The following is a 15,929-nucleotide window of genomic DNA, read 5'->3' as shown; positions in this document are numbered from 1 at the left end:
ATAGTATGTATATGTCAGGATATTTCATTTTTTGGGGTTGTCATGTTATTGAAGTCTGGGGAATTGGTTTGTTTAAATATATTTGTTGACGACATATCATGTCACTGTTTTCATGTTCATTGTGAATGTCTTTCATAATTCTAATGAGGGGAATTCCCTTGTTGATCTACATTATGCAATCACTTGTTAAATTTTCCATAGAGAAGTTGAATGGTTTTGCAGTAGACAGACCAGCATTAGATTTTCTTCTCATAGAGATTGTAATCTGGCCCAGTATAACGGCATTCACAGTTGTGCAGTGGTAGGTCATGCATTTGGGATGTGTAAAGTTCCATAAAAACTATCTACTGTTAATTCACCAATCAGAGTGCTCAATTCAGGGTGTTTTATCTACTCGTAAAGCCTTGGTCACCACATTCCAGAAACGAATGACAGCGCCGCAGTAAAGTACTGTCCAATCAAAAGTGAACATGTCATATTCTGTAGACATCTGGTACGTTTTAATATTCAAATTTGGTAACACAGCGGAAACCAGCTGCAACACAAAATCTGCTGTGCCCTAGGGCATTTATAGGATGTTCCATTACATTGGAAGGCTATTTCACAAATAAAAGTTTTAATTCATATCCTAAACATGTTACATTGACAAAGGGGACGGTTGACGTAAACACATTGAAAACAAAAATATATCAGTTAGGGGCGATAGTTTTTAAGTCAGATAAAACCCTCGTACTCGGGCTCTTCTGGTATATAAAGTCCAACCCTACGATAAAATGTCTCGGCCTGCGGCCTCGACATTTTATCGTTGGGTTGGACTTTATATACCAGAAGAGCCCTTGTACTCGGGCTTTATCCTATACATAATGCCATATTGAATGTGTGAAGATTCCAATACGCATGCGCACATAAACGTAGCTGCGTTCTCTTGGCGTTGAGGCCGATTAAACGGGTGCGGCACGCGTTCAATAATTATTTTGTTCGCATTTAAACGTCCAGTCACAAACGAAGGCCGATGATACGCGCATGCAGGCCAAACAGTAAGTTCATCTACAGGGACAAATCGTGGTTTGAAAGTAAAATCATGAAAATAATGTCAAAAGTTCCAGCTCTTGGGGCTTTAAGTCTGGGCGTGTTGTTTCGGGCAGTGTGTGGCGGGCCTACTTATCTCAGCAGAGATCCCAGTCGTTAAATCTGAACAAATCTGAACGTAACTGTGTGAATTGAGATGAGATGAGATGACTCGGGGTGTGTGATGGTCAGCGGACCTTAAATGTTCAAGCCTCGCTATAATTATTAACCAGATAGTGGCTGAGCTAGAATGGGCGCGAGGGGAGGGGTGTGGACGCCTTCTAATACAAAGTTGACACAAAATATTATATTCGTGAATAATGTACTTCAAACAGAAAGATATGAGAATGAAATATACTGTTTTTAATGACAATAAAAATGAGATAATTCTATAAAGAACTGTTTTTATTTTCGAGTGTTCTCTCAATATGATCTAAAATTATGGCAATCTCTGCATAATAACCAGATATGCCTCAAAACTTTCCCTAACAATATTTTGAAGCGGTCATCGGTTGCCGGCCGTGCTCCTGGAACCGGGATCTCGCGGTCAGGTGGCACATCATAGTGTTGATGTTGTTGTTGTTGTTGTTGTAGTTGCTGTTGCTGTTGTCGTTGCTGCTGTTGCTGAAGCGGAATCGCCAACAGTGCTCCAACAGTGGTGGTGGTGGCGGCGGCGGTTACGGTACTTGTTCGCCGAGCAACGGAGGAATCGGTACATGTAATGGTTGTTGTTGTTGTTGTTGTTGTTGTTGTTGCTGCTGCTGTTGATGTTGGTGTCGTCGTCGTTGTTCTGGCGTGTGTTTCTGTGCGTATCGCATCTCTCTTTCCCGGACGTGTCTTTGACAATAAATAATAGTAACAATAATAATAATAATTTACAAAGTATTATGTAAAAATAATTTACCAGTAGATTTTACCATGGAAACAAAGATCATTACGATTTTAGAGAATAACTTATACTTAATTAAAACATGCAATACTTTACCCCTTCCACCATAATAGCAATAATAATACAATTTCATTGCATGATACTTACTATGCAATAAGTATTGCATCACGAATTCTCCGCCTCAGTCTAGCTAGTTGTAACAGTAGTGTGCATTTCCCAAATTTGCAATGGGAGCTCCTTGCCATGACCCCTGACATACTCAACAATTCGGTTGTAGTTATTGTCGAAGATAGTGTACCCTTCGGCAACAATTGTTATTTCAGGCACTGGCACACAAAGACGTGTACGAGTCGGAGCGGCCATGCTGAGAATACTGATCGTCACACTTTCCAAGACTCGTGGACAGACACTTTCCTCGTCTATAGCACGTGCCATCATCCAATCAATAAAGTTGCGTATCATCTTTTTCTTATTACCTAATCAGCAACATGTATATTTATACCTTAATTTGCATACACCAGACACTATTCTATTAAAGCCCCAGTATTTGTAACTTTTAACAATTTTTTCATATTTTTGATTAAAATGACATCCTCAGTATGTGAAAGTAGACCATAATTAATACTGAATCGCATGGTTTGCATGCCCAGCCCGCCTCACGATTAACAGTAAAGGGAGTGAAAAATGACTTCTTGTCCGGACCAGAAGTCAGCTTTGTTGACACACGAAACGAAACGTAATCACACCACCGCGCATGCTCAACCACATCTACGCAAGTTTTACTGTGGCGTCCGTAGAAACCATACGCTCTTCGAAAAGGTCTGGTCCATCGAAACTGGAGACTCAGCTAAAAACGCGCGAAAGTTGGGTGAAATACCGGAAAGATATAATTATGAAAGTGTTTGTTCCGACTATAATGAGCCGTGCAAACAAACGTCTTTAACAGCTAAACCAACGACGGAGGCAGTCGATTGTAAGCTTCAAGCAAGACACTGCACGTTGTGACCGATGGTACGGAGATCAAGTTTGCTGAATGAATTGAGAGAGAAATACATGTATGAATAAAAATTCAACACTTCACCATTGTAATCATTGAACTAGTCGTTTCTTCCATTATGGAGTATAATGAAAATTTCTTTGAAAATAAATGACGGGACTGATTCTGCTCCGTCTACTCAAACGAAGTTTTGTGTACGGCCAGGCTACGCTGCAGGCAACACAGCCTATCAGCTTCGCATATCGTTGCCGTACGGCGTAATTGAAAACGCTCAGAACGGAAAAATTATATCTTGAATGCAGTACAAAAGTCTTACTTATTAAATTTAAAAGTATTTCAAAATAATATCGAACGTAACGGGTATCTAATCCTCACAAGGAGTACAGTAGTACAACAAGTATCGGCTAGCTGCGATGCGATGGAGCTCCAGGCATTGTAAGCTTAGAAGTTCGAACACAAGAGAGATCCCGGCCTCACTGCAAAGTCGTCCCCTGCGCACCCGGCCCGCCCGACAGCAAACTAACCTCCTGGTTTGATTCTGTTGTTTGTATATTTTTTGTATAAAATTCATGATACATATCTGACTTTCACAACTGTACAATTTGCTCAGGACTGTGAGTTTGGCTGTAGTCTACAGACGATCGGAGGGAGCTAAGGCAGGCCCCAAATTTGCATGGACAATGCCCGGGACAATTATAGAGTCTGACGCAGCTCGATGAGAAAGTCATTCACATAAACCTAAATGAAGTGATCAATACAAAACTTTTAAACATCACTGGTTCTGAAAATTTATGATCAACGGTTCTGACCTACGGATTTTACACTGCGACGTTGTTTTTTGTGTGTTTGGCCGGCTACTACTAGTCCTGTAAGGCTCGGGCCGAGATTGGTGTGGGGCCTGCAGCAAGGTAAAATTGACAGCGTCCATTGCAGAATGCCCGCGTGTTATCCTTTCTCGTTTGGGAGGAAATTTACTGCTGTATTCAGAATGCCTTTTTACCAGTATAAAAGCTCAGTAACTGATGCATCAAGAGCCAAGAGTCTGTAAATTTCTTAGCAGTAGCTCCACTGTTTTTTTCTAAATTTTCGCTGAGATACAGCAGTGCGTATACTGGTCCCGATCGTTCTGACTCAGGCGTTCACAGCTGTTTAGGGAGCTGTCATTATTTACGATCTGGGGGTCGGAGGAATTACATTAGAAACTCCGAAATTTTGAGTCGCACCCCAGCCAACCATGATGACTTTGAGTAACCCCCTCTCTAACAGAAAGTTTGGCTTACCTGAGCCATGTAACAATATGTAGATATAAAAGCTCACCTAATAAGCAGTATCCGACCATATAGTATTGTTAAATTTGGATGGGTAGCATGTCATTATGGTATGGTTAAATGTCCAAATGGTTGTTGAACTCAAGTCAAATAAAATATAAATTTCTATGATAATATAAAGGATGAATTCACAACAGTTCAGTTTTGTCCTAGATCCTGTGCACTTATAGTGGTATCTGTCGAGAACATTTCTCCATGACCCAGCCTCTCCTTCCAACCCTGGTAACGACTGCAGAAAACTACTGTGTGACATCATCATCACCACTGTTGATCCTCTTCTTTAATGTCACTGGTGCCATTGCGTACATGAACAACGATATCATTCTCATCGTCACTATCTTCTCTTTCATAATAAGTATTGCTAGTAGTAGCAGCTACTTGTAGTTTTTTGCCTTGCTTCATCTAGTTGATATTTATTTGTACTGTTAGAGTATTTATTTTCTTTTTATTTAATATGTATCAGAGTAAAATATATATAATCAACTAATCATTATGTAATTGAAGACAGAGTGAGACAAAGAAAAAACATTTTGAGCGCCCCCTTAAAACTTTCAATTTTTGAATGACCCCCAGGTCGTAAATACTGACGGTTCCCTTACTTGCTGCCAAAGGCCATCGTGTTCACTGCATTCGACAGCCTACCATACATTGCCAAACTACGTTGCTTGGATTTCGCAATCACCTTGCCGCTAAAGCGACAATCAGCTGAAATTTATTACTTCAAGTACTCAATTTTGATAGCTATTTGCCTACAGAAGTGAGCCAAGTGTATATAGTGTCGTCTTGATTTTACATCGGTATACCCGGAGTTCTGAGTGACCAACAGCAGGGTGCGCATCGCGGTGCACTGCCGACTGCACTGCAGTTTGAATAATCCGTATATAACGCACACGGTACCAGAATAGAATGTCAGCCTCCTCTGCCAAAGTTCTGTATCCTCTGAAACACAGTAGCAGTACGTATTTGAACGGAGAAGAACAAAATAAAACCATTCGCAGGTCATTCAGCCGGCGACCATGGGCGATTACCCAGGCACTGTGGCGTGTCATGGCATGGCCCCAGGAATGTTGCAGGCTCGATGATGTCATCAGTATCGGCGTTCTCGATCACGTGCACAGCCTACAAGTTGTCAACAAACCCGCGCGGCAATCCAACTCGATCGGGCAATATTTAGCGTTTGTATGTCACTACAGGAGCACAAATTTGGCTTATTTCTTTACTGAACAACATTTCACGATGGATGTAAGAGAATAATATGTAATTTCAAACATAAAAAAAGGTTAAAAGTTACAAATACTGGGGCTTTAACCTATCGCTGAAAGGATTGCCCGCGCAGAGAAGATGGTCCGCACTGCATAAACTATATAGGCCTAATAACAAATTTCTGCAGTATTGACGCAGCCACAAATACCGCCCGGGCCAGCAGTTTTCATGCCGGAGATATGCGATGCTCTACTGTTCCTAAAGACGCGGGCCACTAACTTTAATTTCCCTATATGTACATACGTTTACTAGAATGTTTTGCTAAACTAAATACCTGACAAAATTATTCAAAGACACGAAATTTATTCCTTCAAGAGATTTGCAAAAAGTGAAATTCGCAAATAAAAAGTGAACAAACTGATCGGTACTGCATTAAAGTGAAAGACCGTACCTCACTTTTCTCGCGAGAGTAGTGGAGCTATTCAATATGCTCCCCCCCCCATTTGTTACGCATGTGTTAGGTTAGAGATCTCGTCGTGGTCATAAAAGAGTAATTGTTTAGCATATGCGACCGTGTTGCATGTGTCGAGGTAAACTGGATTTCGAGGACACTTCAACATTGCACTTTTATATGATCTCGGATATTTACAGCTACTGGACAACACAGTATCGAAATTAGAATTGTTTGTTCAGATCATTGACCCTCGCCAAAACCTATGGTCAGATATGCGAGGTGGTGAAATCTCCGACATTGGATATTTACTCACCGTTTTAGACAAGTCTACTATCGTAGAGTCAGGCTACTGAAGTCAGGCTTGGCAAGACAGCGGGGCCAAATCTGTACGGTAGTATCTCCCAGATAAACATCGATTATTTGCCCGCGATTTTACAAGTACTGTACAGTATCGTCTGGTATCGAAGTTAGAGCCGGAATGAGGAAGTCTGGCGGGGCAAGATCTGTGAGGTGGCAAAGCTCCGACATATCACAGTCACTTGTGACCGGTCTACTCCGCTCGGCGTCTATGCCCCATAGACGTGTGTAGGCCTACATATGCTTAGAAAAAGATGTACACACGTCTATGGGGCATAGACGCCGAGCGGAATAGATCGATCACAAGTGACTGTGGTCATATATATATATCGGCATTTGTCCCGAAATCGCCGATAAACATCGGTAATTTTACACAGACGTGCCCGAGACACGAGGCGAGTCATTCTAGTGATGATATTAGGGTCCCAGTCGCCGATAAATATCGAGTAAATATTTGTGATTTCGGCGGGTCGAGACGCAAGGCAAGTCATTCCAGAATTGCCTTATATTAGTATCATTTAACAGAGTCATCCTCATTGTGATTTGACCTTGACCGTCGGCCATTTGCCTTGGTCACTGTAGGCCTAAAGATTTGTGATTCGTCTTTTAAGTTGAGTTTCGATACGTCAGTGTTATTCTCTTCATCAGCTGTCCTAAGTTCTTGTATTTCCTTATTGAATTTGATGATGTGTCCCTCAAAGGGGAGGAGCCAGAATCGTTTTTGGAAGTCTTAGAGTCAAGTGTTGTATTGACTCCATTTGTGTGTGATCCAGTGTTTGTGTTGCCAAAATTTACCAATCCCTGATCGGAGTTCTGGATGCTTAGCATTTTTGTGTTGGGACATATTCCAAGCCCACGCTTGTGCTCTTTTTCTCAATGTTAGAAATATTTGCTGTTGAAGGCCATTTTAGGAAATAAAAACGTTTCGTGTGTTAGTGCCTAACCTTTCACTGATTTCATATGTTTTTAACACTGAGATCAGTTGACCAAACTTTTTGTTTTGATAGTGATCTTCATTTGAAGAATTAAACAAGAATAAACGAATTAAAAGGCACAATTTTAGGATTGTAATTTTTTTTTCAATCGCATGTTCTTGGCCCCTATATTGAGCGCGGGTTAAAAAATCTCCATTATATTTAGGTTTCACCTGATGATCGGACCAGTTGATTTCCTTCAGGGCCAGTTATTTTTTAAAGTCGTTGGCCCGCTTGGCCAGTAGAGATTTTGCGTGAGTTTCGCACACTGCTCAGGGAGCCGTCATTATTTATGGCCTGGGGGGTCGGAGGAATCTGAGGGGGGGTCACTCAAAAAATCGAAAGCTACAAGGGGGGGGGTGCTCAAAAGTGGAGAACAAGAAAGGGGGGCGCTACTCAATTTTGTTGACATGTATTGAAGCATTTAGTGGAGTTGCGAATTAATACAACAATAATAGTAAAGATATGTATATTCATACCCGGTATTTGTGTACACACACACACACACACACACACACACACACACACACAATATATATATATATATATATATATATATATATCATCATAATACAGGTGGTTTCAAGTAGAAACTAAAATCTCATTACACTATGTGTTTCACGTTATTGTGATCTTCAGACGAGAATGGTCAGCTATTCGACGTGGCAAGCCTTATATTAGAGGCTAGTACTGAGTACATTTTTCAGTATTTCCTGATTAAAGATTGATATATACTAGCCTGATCATTAATGAGAAACGTCTGCTTTCTATATTCTATTTTCTATAGGTTACCGATAGGGGAAAATGTGTAAAGCAAGCTTATTCTGATGCTATAAAGTTTAAAACCAGTTAAAACCAGTTGAATGCCTTGACAACAAACCCATCTTTCATTGCAGGAAAATAATAATAAACAATAAATGTGAATAAATGTATGTTTGTCGCTATTTTTTTGGTTTCAAAAAATATAGTTGAAATCAGTGAACTGAAATATAAGTTTTGGAATACTGTCTCAGATTTATTTTCCTTTGAGTTTTTATACGAAAAAATACTCCCCAAGTGCCACCAAATAACACCATTTTAACCTCTATTTTTCAAAAGCTCCAATGGCAGGAGGGGGGACACCCCCCTTCTGACCTCCCCCCGCGACCGCTTATGTGGTCTCTTGTGGTGCTTTCGCACCACATCTTCCCCCTCTTGAAAAAAAATCCTACAGAATAACTGCATGTCACCAGAGCACTGGATACAGACCTGTACATCAGCCCCTGCCACAGCAATTGGAACCTCCTTCCGACAAAGACCTATACCACAGGGTTTAATCAGGGTCTGTACAGGGCCTGTCGCAGCAGCAATCCATTTTACTGTATAGATATTTAACTTTCCCAATTTTTTTGGGGGGAGGGGGGTCACTCAAATTTTCTGTAGCAGAGAGGGGGGTTACTCAAACACGCCATGGTTGGCAGGGGGGTTACTCGAAATTTTGGAGTTTCGAAAGCAATTCCTCCGACCCCCGACCCCCCAGGCCGTAAATAAGGACGGCTCCCTTATTGCGCATGCAGGCAGAAGCTGACGGCGGAACCACAGTCGCCTGCTTTCTCAAATTCCGCTCAGCGCCTAGAGCGCGCGCGCTGCCAGACTACCCACAGACATGTGTAGGCCTATCATGTAGGCTATGGGGCGTGTAGCCGCAGAGCGGAATTTACAAAACTGGGCGACTGTCGCTCTCTACTACCTCAATGCTCAGGCCAGTCTGAGTAAAATCCGATGTAGAGTACGGCGACCTGTACTTGCGCGGTATTCTCTTGCTGTCGCCTACAGCACAGTCGTTTGGTGGGCTATTCAGCTTTGGGACTATTCGCCCCATAGACGAGTGTATAGAACCGAGGTGTTTCTCGCTTCTATTCACTCGTCTATGGGGCGAATAGTCCCAAAGCTGAATAGCCCACCAAACGACTGTGCCTACAGCAAGAGAATACCGCGTAAATAAAGACGTCGCCGTACTTTACATCTGATTTTGGTCTCAGGCATATGTGTACACACTTCTATGGAGCCAGTATGCGCAGAGCGACTGATACAAAACAGACGACTGTGGGCGAACTTACGGAATATTCTCAAACTACTCAAAGTTTCGTACTAATATTTTGCAATGAGAACGAGTCTGGGGAACGGGGCAATCTGATTAAAATCAGATATAGAGCACGGCGGTATTCACGGTCGATTAAAAGTCACTGATTGCTCGAGTGCATCGGGCGACAGGTTTCCGGGGTGGATGAGGGGCCGGCAATTCACATAAAAAATGCGAGGATTAGAATTGTGTAAACGGGCAATAGGTGACAAGTAAGCTATGGGACTTCAAAGGGAAGCTACCCTACAAAAAGTGTGAAGATTTCAATGGTCAAGATGGAGAAAAAACTGGCGACGAGTATGCTCACCAAAGAGTTGACTGTTTCGTCCATTGATTGAATATTAATTTCAGTAGCCGGGAAAAGAAGGCAGATGATGACATACATTCGATCAGTGCATGACGGGTCACTTTTCACAGAGCAGACATATTAAAATTCGACATAGTAGATAGAATACAGTGGAACATTGCCAACGAAAATCAAACAATCATTATGTAGAATATGTAAACAAATGCATAAATAAATAGATAAATAAATAAATAAATAGGAATTTTGTAGGAAACTGACACACTGCTTTTCATAAAATATACTGTAGGCCCTATGTTGTCAGAATGTACACCAAGAAATACAAACGATTTCTTTATTTGCTTTCCATATAGGCCTAGGCCTAGTGAATTCTAACACGTAAGCTTATTACAGTAAATTGATCTCAAAGTTATCTTCTTTTTCAATACACAATTGCACAGATCAATTTGCAACCTCCAAGTTTGTGGCGAATGCGATGCAAGAAATGCTGTTGTTTGAAGTAGGAAACACCTGTCGCAACCACGAAATGACTGCTGTTGAATTTACATACGACGCGTCATGTACCTTGAAAGTGAGAGTATGGACAACAGCCCACTCTCTACCCCTTTTTCAAATGGTTTTGCCCCCCAGTGTTTCAATATGGCGTCCTCGAAGGACATACGCGTCTCACTCTCTGAAAATTATCCCCGAAATGTTCACGGAAAGCAAGTTTACCGGTTGTTAATGCAACATTAAGCAGAAGAGTTATCAACCAACCCGCATTGTTGTCTCGTGCCTGTTGCTAGTGTGATCTCAGATACGCATTGTTGCATGACTATGATAATTGATGTGACACAATAGGAAAACCAGGTGTGCACGTTATTCGGATAGGGACCACTAACTACTCTGACAGCAACGACATAACCATGCTACCTCCATAATCAAGCGTGATGACCAAACGATGTGGCAACTAATGTCAAAAGCCTGGTAAGGTAAGCTGCTATTTTTCGAAATTCCCGGCGGGCTTACTAGAAAGTGTATATCTCCACGCACCACGAACCACGCTGCAATATGTCCACTGGCCGTGCAACAACTTTTTCGAGTTTGCGTAGCTCTGCGTAGCAGGGCTGTGTGTTACCGGCGTTGTACGGACTCCCACCCCTGCCACACAGAGTTAGAGTAAGTTAGCTGTGTAGGCGGCGCTACACAGCCTACAACGGACACCCCGTTGTTCTGATACTAGTCTTAATAAAATTTCTACAAACTAAGCTTGAATTTGGAACTCCAGCATGCTAGTCCTCTAAACTTTAAAGTGTTACAACCGCGGCAAAGCAAGTGCATAGATAACTGATTGTAATACAAACAGAAACTACAATGTATTTAGGATCTGCTTGTCCCATTGCTATAGAAGTTGATATGCATGTTCCTAAAGATGACCTCCATGCCAGTACCTAAGTTGGAGACCTTATTTGCTTTTGTCATTCTTGTTTTTCCTGGTTTAAATATTTTAACGAATTTACCAATTCAAACCGAATGTGAGCACACTGTCCTTGACGGTATTTTTTTCTAATTGTGATAAATATAAAGCTTTGAAACTTGTCATTTTCACTGATCAATTTTGAAAAATAGTTGATGCAACCATTGCTAAGCAATTTGAATCCTTTGGCAACACTGTGTAGTTTAGTTTGCAATGTAGCAATACCTCTGTTTTAAAAATGGCAGAACAACGGACAGCATGGCGCCTTTCATCATTCCAATGATGTCAGTATTTGCATTTTGATATCTTATTTTCTTAAGAGGTGACAAGGAGTGAACAGAAATCTACCTAATTTTGATTAAGATTAGAACTTCAAAACATTTCAAATTCACAGTGTTGTTCCGATGTAACAGTCTCCACAAAGGTTATCCAAATTTGTTTTCTGCTAATTTCCTTGCGTGTATTTTTAATTCTATGTAATAGTTCATTTTATTTATTTTTTTATTTATTTTTTAATTAGCATTTAATATTGCTATATTGTTTTCTGTCAAGAGTAGTCTGGATGGGTAGGAGGAGAGTTGAAATAGGCACACCACACCACACTTTATAGTGCTGTATATGTACATGTATTTTTCAGCATTTATTTCATATGTACAATGTTCTCTTTAAAGGTCGTTTCTAAAGGTAGTATGCACCTCGAAAGTGAAAGACTTAAACTTTTGCTCTAACTTTCCTCAAGGGATCTTTCAATCATTCTCTTTCAAAATCAAGAATAAAAATAGGGGGTCACCGTGCAAATTTTGGTAATAGAGAAACAAATAACCCAAGATTTACCGATATTAGAAATTCAAAATGGCCGCCATCTATGTGTTAACTCTATGGAGAAAAATAAAAATTTTCGAATATCGATAAACTAAGCCGGTGAAAAGTTTTCTTTCACCAAGAGCTTTAAAATGAACCCCCACATGTGGTATATCAGAAGAGAATTGTAAAAGTTTGAGAGTCCGAATGTCTGTCCCCGAGGTGCGTTCTACCTTAACTGTACGAGATCTGGCTTGCTTGGCTGTTTGGAGGAAGTAAAAGGCCACTGAACAATGACTGAATTGTACGAACAGCGTAACCTTTCAAAATAGGTACATCTACCTGTATGCCATTTTCATGATAAGCACACTACTGGTCACTTGTAGGAAAAACCTGTGCCTGTGATGATATTCTAATAGAGCTGGGCTGTTTAAAAAGACAATAAGAGCAAACAGTGATAACAGATTACTTCTCATCACAGTCAGCCAGCCAGTAAGCAATCTTTGGCCATAAAGTGAATAGTGATTATTGTTTTACATGCATGCAGACTATTTTTACATGATCTGCTTTCAAAGAGTTTCACTGAAAAGTTATTTCAGAAAATGGTAGCATTGAAATGTTACTCTGTTTTCACATTAAATGTTTACAGCTTGGTGTTTAACTTGTTAAAGGTTCTATGTTTACTGATAAAGGTATAAACAAAAGTGTGTTTTTGTTGGGTTTTTCTAAAAAATACTTTGTTGTGATTTACTTGTATAACAGTTACAGATTACAGCTGCCACTTTGTGATTACCACTTATCCAAATATAATGTGATCAAAACTTACAAAAACAATCATTATCTTGAAAAATAAATGTGTGTTTGGCATTTGTTTTCTGTCAATTTCCTTAGAAATTGGTCATAGCACAGGGTTCTTCCCATTAATTGTTCATAGCATTGAGTCTTATTAGCATAACATTCATACCATTTGGTATTTCAAAACTGCTGACTAAAGCCTTTCTTGACAAACGTATTAAGGGTTTAAAATTATTTTCAATGTATACATGTACCACAAAATTTCCGGGTATATGAAAAACAAGTCACAAGTTCATAGTGTCTCAGACCATATTCTGTGCTCTTGTCATTCTCTCAAAAGAGATCTAACAACATCAAGTGCCTCTAATATATGTCAACTCCAACTGCAAGTGGGTCTACCAGCATACAAAGATCCCCCAACTTTTCTTTTGTCAGTTGTAGAGTTGTGTTAGGGACAACCACCTCACCTGATTTAGTTGATGATTCATCTGTTAGTGAGGGCATTGGGCTGCCCCAGTCCACACCATAATACTCAATATCCTACACATGAAAAACAAGTCATCGTTGATGACACAGTCCCCACTTGTTAATGGGTGCTTTGTTTGCAGGCTCTGGGGAACACATAGTCCTAGTCATGAATTGGGTAGGATCCAGTTCTGAGTTTGGTTTGGGACGATTTCATTGTACTGTAGTTGCAAATGGATATGTTTGTGACGTTAAAACATGTATGTCAAGTTTGGCACTGGAATGCACATACCAGTGTTGGAGCCAGCAGATGGCGACTTGATATAGCATATTCAAGTAATTGAGCTGTTGGATGTTGGTGGGTAATCTGAAATGAGGTGAAGAGTTGGCCAGGAGGTGGGAAGTTGTGTCAAGAGAGACATTCTGGCAATGTATGGTGTTCAGAATCATTGCAAGATGTACTTTTAAAGTTTGGGAATATTGGTCAAACATGGTGTGAACTGTATTGAAAGTCTGAGAGTGAGGCAAAGATGGCGGAAATGTAAGTTTTAAGCTTTTATTTCAAAAATAAAATCTATGTGATATCAAGTAGTCTGTAACATGTAAATTGTTGTCCAATAAAGTTGTATTATAATTGCACATCGCAACAGTGAACACAAGGCATGTTTCATAATAAATACATAAGTACTGAACAGTAAAGTTTCACTTGTGGTGTACGGTACTGTACACTAGCACAGAAGTGTTTGTCAAAATAACACTGCAATAAATGCAGTGTTGTCAACATGCGGTAAAACGTGAGGGAAGTTAAAATCATGGGAAACAAAGTTTTATATTTAGTATATTATACAGTATACTGTAACATGTAAGTTGTCATAGTTAATTCAGAAATAATCGCAGTTTGCAAAATCTCAACATAAGGTGAACATCAAAAGATGGCCAAATAGTAACGATAAAAAACTGAAAGAATTGCAGTTTGCAAATTCTTAACACAAGGTGAACATCAAAAGATGGCCAAATAGTAACGATAAAAAACTGAAAGAATTGCAGTTTGCAAATTCTTAACACAAGGTGAACATCAAAAGGTGGCCAAATAGTAATGATAAAAAACTGAAAGAATTGCAGTTTGCAAATTCTTAACACAAGGTGAACATCAAAAGTTGGCCAAATAGTAATGATAAAAAACTGAAAGAATTGCAGTTTGCAAATTCTTAACACAAGGTGAACATCAAAAGATGGCCAAATAGTAACAATAAAAAATAGCGTCAATGATGACACTGTTGCTCCTCAGTGCATTTAGCCGCAGGGATGTTTGCAGCTTGGTTGATTTACAGTCAAACCTGTGTATAGTGGTCACCAAGGGGACCACAGAAAAGTGGCCACTATAGAGAGGTGGCCTTTATATGGAGGGTGGGTGTGTCTGCATATATTTTGAAGGGGCTGAAACCAATGTTGTGACACTGCCGGAAACTGTCGAGCCAGCCGTTCAAAGCTTTGAAGTCATCGACGCTTAAGTCCTTCGCAAATGACAGGGCATGCTCTTGCAGTAGAGGGCACCTGACAGGGATTTTTCTCGCTACGGCATCTTTGAACCACTCCCAGGTCAGCGCGTTGATCTCTTCATTTCCAGTCTTTCGGATCTTCCTCTTTTGTTCTCCAGGGCCGTTGCTTTCGAAGTCTTCTAAGACTTCAGCTTTACATGTCAGAATGGACTGTATCTGCGTACGTCTGACACCATACCTCTCAGCCAGCTTGCGTAACCCCATTGAACCGCCACTCGCTTCGTAGAGCTGGATCAGTTCAACCTTCTGGTCGTTCAGCGTCAAAGTCTTCCTCAAGTCCTTCGCCATAATTTCGCTCGTAGATAGCAGTTGTTGATCGAGTTGATACGATGTGGTAGAGTCGATGCAAAAGCATAGAATGGTACAGGTTCTGAGCGAACGCTCCGTTTAAAAGCACATGGGCCGCCATTGATGTTCTGTTCTATACATGAGAACGATGCATGAACCTTTGACCTTCGACCTGCCATTTGAATTTTTTGTTTTTGGCCCATTTTTTGCTTATTGTTTCTCGATTTCAATTTCTAAAATTGTTAAACGTTTATTCATATCATAATCACATATGTCGCTGTTAGTGGTGGCTCTATTTGATCGTTTTGACACTCGGTTAATCCCAGGGGTCAAACTGGCCGCTGTGATAATGTGACGCCTTTGTTGCAGCCGTGGCCAGTTATCGCTCCGACAGAACTGTGACCCGCCAAGGATTGATAACATTTGCAGCCTTTCATCTCAGCTGACCGCAGTTATTAATACATTATCGCTTGTCCTGAGTTGTCGATAGCTAATTCACTGTGACTAGGCTAATCATTGTTTTCACATCTTATCTCAATGCAACGACAGTGGCCTAACTAACTCCTGCAGGTTTATCAACTCCGATAATTCAGAATTAAAAAGGTGGCCGCCATACAAAGGATTTCTGAACAAATAGCACTTATTTATTTCTTTACATGTTACAAAGCCAGAAAGTAACACATAATTCTAATTTAAATGATTTAAGGCTAGTTTTACAAGCTTACTTGTCAATGTTTTGTGATGGAAAGAAACACAAAATATCACTAACTTAAACAATAATTATAAAAAACCATGAATAAACCTCAAAAACAACAAAATTATAAGCATGGCATTACACGATGGTTCAGAATGTTCATTTACAAAGTTCA

The 15,929-nt window shown here is 40.3% G+C and overlaps 1 protein-coding gene across 1 annotated transcript; it reads right to left on the bottom strand.

Moving 5' to 3' along the window:
* Window positions 1-14,592: 14,592 nt before the first annotated feature.
* Window positions 14,593-15,060, bottom strand: LOC139119586 (tigger transposable element-derived protein 4-like). Its single transcript, XM_070683430.1, has one exon. The coding sequence runs from the start codon at window positions 15,058-15,060 to the stop codon at window positions 14,593-14,595; it is 468 nt and encodes a 155-aa protein (XP_070539531.1).
* Between the last annotated feature and the right edge of the window lie 869 nt (window positions 15,061-15,929).

Source organism: Ptychodera flava, chromosome 20 (genome assembly GCF_041260155.1).
Source record: "Ptychodera flava strain L36383 chromosome 20, AS_Pfla_20210202, whole genome shotgun sequence".
Classification (NCBI taxonomy): Eukaryota; Metazoa; Hemichordata; class Enteropneusta; family Ptychoderidae; genus Ptychodera; species Ptychodera flava.
The sequence above is the reverse complement of the archived record's forward strand: the minus strand, read 5'-3'. Positions and strand labels throughout refer to the sequence as shown.